Genomic DNA, 6660 nt, shown 5'->3' with positions numbered 1-6660 from the left:
TGAAAAGACACGCAGCAAGCGAAGGTGACGCCTCCTCGTTTGGGCTCCAGGAGATCGGAAGCGGACAGCCACCAAAAGGCACCCCCTCCTCCCCGACGCGCGCCCCTCTCCCCGAGGTGACTAGGCATCCTCGCACTAATTGATGAGCAAACATCCGTGATACAAGTGACTTTTTTTTTTAAGTCCACATGGAACTGGTCGTGGGAATGAACTGTGTTCTCAGGCTCCGTAACCGTTTCTCACCCGATTGATCCACAGAGGAGTCGCAGGTGGAAAGTCGCCTTTATTGTCTCTCTTCGGGGGGGGGGGCCTCCCCGAACTTTACTTTTGGAATCTGGAGCTTCGCTGTTTAAGCCGCCGCCATTCTCTTTTGTGCAAACTAATTACTTTAGCTGTCGCTACTATCCTCCTCGACCTCGGGTCACAGCCAAGAAATGTAACCGTTTCCCTAAGGTCCCACTAAACACCCCCACCCCGTCAAAGCGACTTTATTCGTGGCGTCGTTTTCTTGTCCTTTTTCCTGACCAAGGAAATAACGAGACCAAACGCATGCATCCTTTTCCTTACCACCCAACACGAGTTCTCCTTAGTGGGGAGGCGGCTGCGGACGCTCGAGACCCGCAGACTGAGACTTGTAGTCTGAAGTCCATTTCCGGCACTCTCTTGGGCTTGTGCTCCGGGTTCGGTCGCCAGCTTCTGCTCCAGGAAAGGGGCGAACTCCGCTTCCTCTTTGCCTGAAATGAGTTTCCCCTAACCGTTTTTGCTCCCTCCCCCACAACTTACCGATTTTTTTTTTTAATTACAATAGAAACTCTTACCTGAAAATGGACATTCATGAATCTGATTTACAAGATAGTAAAAACACAGACACCAGGAGGTTACATTTATTCAGACCAGTGGAGCATCCACTGTTGAGTTGTCGACCAGTTTCTAAAATGCCTTCTTTTTTTTTTTTTTGCTCGAAGCCAACTTTGTCTGCCTCTTAGGGATGCTCCCTCCTCGATCTGCGGCTGTTGACTCAGTCTTTCGCCAGCCAGGTGTCTCCTCCCCTAGGAGTGCACCAACACCGAGTGCAGGGAGCCTCCCTTACTGTCAGCCGTGCTGCCTGCGGTGGGCTCCAAGAGCGGGGCTGTGGGTGAGGCGGCGGCCGCGCACACGGTGGAAGGAGCAGGCAGCTGTTGGGACGCCGTGGGGACTGCCAGCGCCGGCGGCAGCGTGGTCACGGGCGGTAGCGCAGGCGTGGGCTTGATGGGCACCGGTACAGCTGGCAGGCTCTGGTTTGCCGAGTGGCACAGGGCCTTGACTGGCACCCCGAACGCCCCGTACTCCGGGCCTACCGGGACCCCAGCGGCGGCGGCGGCGGCGGCAGCGGCGGCCACCGAATCCATCACGCCAACATGAGGCCACACCGAGCCGACGACGTTGCCGAGCTGGCCTGGCACCGGGTAGCCCAAGTGGTGCATGACAGATGCCAAAGGCAACCCCCCGGCCTGCAGCACGCCCTTGTAGTCCCTCCCGATGATGTTCTCTATGGCGAAGGGGTGTTTGAAGCCCGTGGTGGACGCGGCGGCGGCGGCCGCGGCGGCGGCGGCCGAGCCCAGCCCGTAGGGTGGAAACTGAGACAGACGCCCCACGCTGCCCACCGCCGCGGCCGCCGCCGCCGCCGCGGCCGCCGCCACGGCCGCCGCCTCCTGCATCTTGCCGGGATGGGACGGCTGCGGCGGCTGCGACTGCGGCGGTGGCTGCTGAGCGGGCTGCGACGGGAGGTGCGGCGGCTGCGGAGCCGGAGCCGGCTGCTGGTGGAAATAGGGCACCATGTGCGTCGGCGGCGGCGGCGGCGGCGGCGGCTGGGGCGGGTGGTGGTGGTGGTGATGGTGTGCCGCGTGGTGGTGATGGTGGTGGTGGTGGTGGTGGTGCGGGTGGTGGGTGTGGTGGGGGTGCAGATGGCCCCCGGGCCCCGTACCGGGCGCGCCCTTGCTGCTTCCCGCGTGCAGGTGAGCGTGGTCTGCGCGCAGGACCTTGAAGCGCTTGCGGCGCCGCAGGAAGCTGCCGTTCTCGAACATGTCACCGCAGTCAGGGTGCAGAGCCCAGAAGCTGCCCTTACCGGGTTGGTCCGGCCGCCGCGGGATCTTGATGAAGCAGTCGTTGAAGGAGAGGTTGTGGCGCAGGCTGTTCTGCCAGCGCTGCGTGTGCTCGCGGTAGTAGGGGAAGCGCTCCATGATGAACTTGTAGATGTCGCTCAGAGGCAGCATCTTCTCAGCCGAGTGCTGGATGGCCATGGCTGTCAGTGAGATGTACGAGTAGGGCGGCTTTTGGTCGCTGTACGAGCTCTTCCCCGGCCGTGGCATCTTCCCAAGCTCCTCCACCTCCTCCTGGCCCACAGTGGGCCTCGACGCCCCCTCGGAAGCCGGACCCCCGGCCTAAGTGTCCCCTGGAACTCTCTCTCCACCTGTGCAGCCCGGATCACGAGCCCTCTCAGCCCCCAGGACCCCTTTGGTTCGGTCCTCCCCCTTCTGGGAGCTACCTAAGTCCCCACGATTGGCTTTTCGGGGGGCCAAAGCAGCTGGACGGTGCTCACAACTTTTGGTCTGGACTGTCGCGGACAGGCCCGCACAGTAGCCGGAAAGGCTCGCCAGCTTTACCTTGGTTTTCTCTGAGTCTTACCCCGCTCGGGTGACGAGTCTGGAACTCCGGAGCGAAAGGCAGTTGAAGGAGTTTCTTTTTTGGCTTCTTTGACCTTTCTCGGTACAAGGGCAGCTCGGATCAAACTGTCTGGGCGGTGGAGACTCTGGCTCTCTAAAACCCCGTCCGCGCTAGCTGTCCCCAGGCCACTGCTGACCCGACTTTTCAAGGCTTTGGAAGCTGACCTGGTACTGGGTCCGTCTGCGCTGGAGTTCAGTTCTTGTAAGAGAGGAGGGGCAGCATAAGGGGAGAGAGAACACTCTTCTAGCAGCCTGTGCCCTCTTTCTCAGGGGATCCTGAGGATGGAAGAGGCATCGAGCCCTAGGTGGTGGCTCCGAGGGAAAAAAGTTTGGTGGTGTCTGCAGCAGAGGCCCCTGCAGGCTCTACGGAGGGGAGGGTGCTCAGGACTCTCGGAGCTAGCCTCAGGCTGCAGGGGGCGTCGGCGAAGACAGGCCAGGACCCGGCTCGCCCGGTCGGCACAGCCGTCTGCGCTGCAGCTGCAGCCGCTCTGCCCCGCGGGTTTTGAGAAGAAGCGCTGCTGTGGCAGCGACGCGCTCTCCTGGCTGCGTTTTGTAATGGTCCCCGAGACGCCGAGACCCCTGCAGCTTGCGCTTCGAGACTATCACATGACCGAGGCTGAGGGACTCGCCGCCTCCACAGCCTAGTCTTTCGCGGAAGAAGGGGCAAGAAGGCACAGTGTCTCGTCCCCGCCCCTTATCTATTTCCACTGGGTACCCGGACCCTTTGCATTTACTACAGCCTTGCCAGCCCAGGCGGCAGCCCGGTTGGCTGGGGAGCGCAGTTTGACCACTGAAAAGGGGTCACTGTCTAGGCGAGGCCCCTGCCGCTGTGTTCCACAAGGTCTAAGACTCACAACAAGGGGGCAGGGCTTGTTCTCACCCCGGGACCGGGTCTATTCACCCACCCTCTCCTAGTTTCCCGGTGTGCTAGCCACTCGGTCTCCAGTTTGGAGCATCATTGTCTTCAACGCCTCTTCTCTTGGAGAAATAGAGGTGCCCAGAGGGTTGTAGGTGGAAGCCAATAGAAAGAAGAGCTGGGGCGTCTTCGTCAAACGCCAACTTGGTCCTGATTTTATCAGGCACGGCCTACATCTTGGCCGGGTGTGCGCGCTAGGTTCAGGGAGGCGAGGACTGGTCCTTGCACTCCAGAACCTTGGTTTAGAGGGCTGAAGGACAATTGGCGGGACTGGGATGAAAGAAGCTTGGGGATAGGGGCACGAAACTCCTATCCGTCTCCCTAGAAAACAGACCGAATGAGGTTTCTTTGAGGTGGCGATATCAGAGGGAGGGGAAGAAAGAGAAATTGAGGGCTGAGGGGGTCTCATCACCTGGTTGTGTAGCTGTTCTCCTTACCAGTGGGAAGATTATCATTAAAACGACACAGGAAGCCAAACTGTCACCCAAACCGTCCTGTGACTTGTAAGGGAACAGTAGCTGAGGCGGGGTAAAGGGCCCCCTGCGTGGCTCGGGCACTCACCCGCATACTCATCGCTGAAATCTCAACGCCCATTCCAAGAACCTTAAGTCTTCCTCTGGTTTGGGTCACATTTGCTCTCAAGCTGGTAGAGAATAGAATTTAGAAACAAGTATTCTCACTATTCCTGTCTCTGGGTCTCAGTTTCAGTATTTTTTTTTTCTCTGAAGTTGGAAAATTTAAGGATTCTTTCTAGTTCCCTCACTTGAAAAGGGCAGTTAAAGTCGACGGCTCCCTCGGATGTGAATTTCTCTCCTAAGCATAAACCCAGAGGCAGAAGAAGTCTTTGGCTCAGTGGCTAGAAAGGTGGGCTCTAACCTGTAGTCTTGGCTACAGGTCTAAGAAAAGCTTCTGGAGTTTGGTGAGTGGTAGAATGGGGGTGTGTCCCGATTTGGTTGCCTGGAGTGAGGCGAGCAGGGCAGATTGCTTTCTCGGTTTTCAGCCCTCAGCGAAACCTCTGGCTTCTGCTGTTTGGCCAGTTTGTCCTCTTAGGATAGGACCAATCCTATCTGCTAGGTGGTAAGATCAGATGAGTAAGACTGACAGGGGCTGCAGGGGCGGCAGCGGGAGAGAGGACGCAGCCTTCTCGCCTGGCCTAAGAAGCAAGAAGACGCCCCCACTGTCACTTCACGTCAAGAACTTTTCTCGCGCCAAAGGAATTTCTGCTAGGCTTTTCATTAACTGAGCCAGTTTACGGAGACCAGCAGCGGAGCGACCCCTGAGAAGTCTCAGAGGATTTCCCAGGGCGCTCACAGTTACAGTGACAGCCAAATCCGCGGGAGGCGGGTCACTCCTGCTCCTGTCCAACCGTGCAGGCTGGGGTCTACCCACCCTTGTGACGCCTCTACGGGCAGCTCCACACGCCTGGCTGGCGCTTAAAGGCTGTGCAGGCAAATGACATCTTTTGTTGATGCTTCGCTAGGGCATCTCTTCCGCGGGATCCGGGACCCGCGGTGCCTCTTTTCTGGGATCAGACAAGGACGTTTCCTTCCCTGGGCAAGTGGCCTGGGGGGCGCCCGGGAATCCAATACTGGGGGAGAGAGCCCTTTCAGGCCGTGAGGGGGCAAACTCAGCCTGCAACCTGGACCCCTGAACCTTACAGCTGCGAGGCCCGACTCTCCTTAGAGCTGGGCAACCCGCCGCCGCCACCTAGAGTTAGTCGCCAAGAGACGCCAGACGGGTGGTCTATGTCCCCAGCTTGGGCCAGCCAAACCCAATTCGGCGGCGGCCAGCTCTGTGCAACTTAGATCATCCAGACAGAGCCAGCGAAGGCCGAGCGAGGGCTGCGAAGGGGCCCACGCGCTGTAGCGTTCATTGTGGATTTGGCAAGGGAAGAGACTGTCGCCCACCACCGGGGCTCCAGCTGGCTCACACGGCCAAGAGAGCTGACCAGGAGCCACGCGCCAGACGATTTGGACCCAGGAGGGCGGACCGCCACCGCCCTACAGAATCCTCGGGGCCTTGCAAGAGTGGAGCCCAGCTTCGTCACCCAACTTGGGCAGTTGTGGTAGGGCCTTTTCGCTCTCCCCGCCTCCCCAGGTTGATTTAATTCAGGCAAGCTGTGTAGCTTGCAGCGGCTGCAGCAGCAGCAGCAGCAGCAGCAGCAGCAGCAGCCGGGACCGGAACGCGCATTCTCCAGCTGCCTGCACACCCTGTTCCAGAAAATCATCTCTTGTAACCGCCACAGCACCAAACCGCTGGATTTAAGTTTCCCGGTGTAATCTCCACCCTACTCCCCACCCCCTTACAAGCAACTACACAATCCAGATGCGGGCAGTCACTAAGTGTCTGTATCTCAGGCGTATTTGGTTTACCCTTTAGGCAGTTACTGGTGACGCTTTGCTGTGACCGGAGTTCCACATCAGGCTTTATTGCAATGAGCTGGCTATATGGATGGTAGTTTTTAAAAACTGCAGGGAAATATGTGGCCTCCAGGAACGGGTATTTATTAATTTTTCTCTCCTCTATGACTCTAGACTCTAGTCTCAGGGTCTTACTGACCCCCCCTTAGCCTAGACCTACGGTGGGTTTACTCCAGGCTGCTGAGCCCCACCACACACAGTGTGAAGAAGACAGCAGGGTGCAGGCAGGGCTTAGAGCCACATGCAGGGTTAGGATCAAGGCAAAGAGTCCAGACCTTTGTGGGACCCTATTTTTCTCAGTCGCTTGACGCTTGACACGCGTGTGGAAATCGCTTGGGGTAATCTTATTTGGGGTCTTCCCAGGAGTCATTATGACCACTCCACCCTGCCTCCAGCCTGACCCCTGAGACTCCCTGGCATAGTCTTTTCCCAACCCCATGTCCGGAGTGAATGCAAAATGAGAGAAACTAGCCCCAGAGCCGGACATGTATCTCCCAGTGGCAACCCTTGTGGCTACCAGCAGGACGACCCTGGAGGCGTCATTTCCTTTCTTTGCGCTTTATTTTCTTTTCAGAAAGTAGCCAAGAGGTCAGAAGTGCGCTACTGTGCTGCCAAAGGTCTT

General features: G+C 58.2%; 1 protein-coding gene across 1 annotated transcript; it reads right to left on the bottom strand.

The window, feature by feature from the left end:
- Nucleotides 1–1049: 1049 nt before the first annotated feature.
- Foxb2 (forkhead box B2) lies at nt 1050–2348 on the bottom strand. Its single transcript, XM_059247793.1, has one exon. It carries the CDS (start codon nt 2346–2348, stop codon nt 1050–1052), a length of 1299 nt encoding a protein of 432 aa, XP_059103776.1.
- Nucleotides 2349–6660: the final 4312 nt, after the last annotated feature.

The sequence above is a fragment of the Peromyscus eremicus genome, chromosome 1 (genome assembly GCF_949786415.1).
Source record: "Peromyscus eremicus chromosome 1, PerEre_H2_v1, whole genome shotgun sequence".
Taxonomy (NCBI): Eukaryota; Metazoa; Chordata; class Mammalia; order Rodentia; family Cricetidae; genus Peromyscus; species Peromyscus eremicus.
The sequence above is the reverse complement of the archived record's forward strand: the minus strand, read 5'-3'. Positions and strand labels throughout refer to the sequence as shown.

Excerpts from the sequence above, each read along its gene's own strand:
- Foxb2 (XM_059247793.1), bottom strand. The coding sequence starts at position 2,348 with ATGCCACGGCCGGGGAAGAGCTCGTACAGCGACCAAAAGCCGCCCTAC.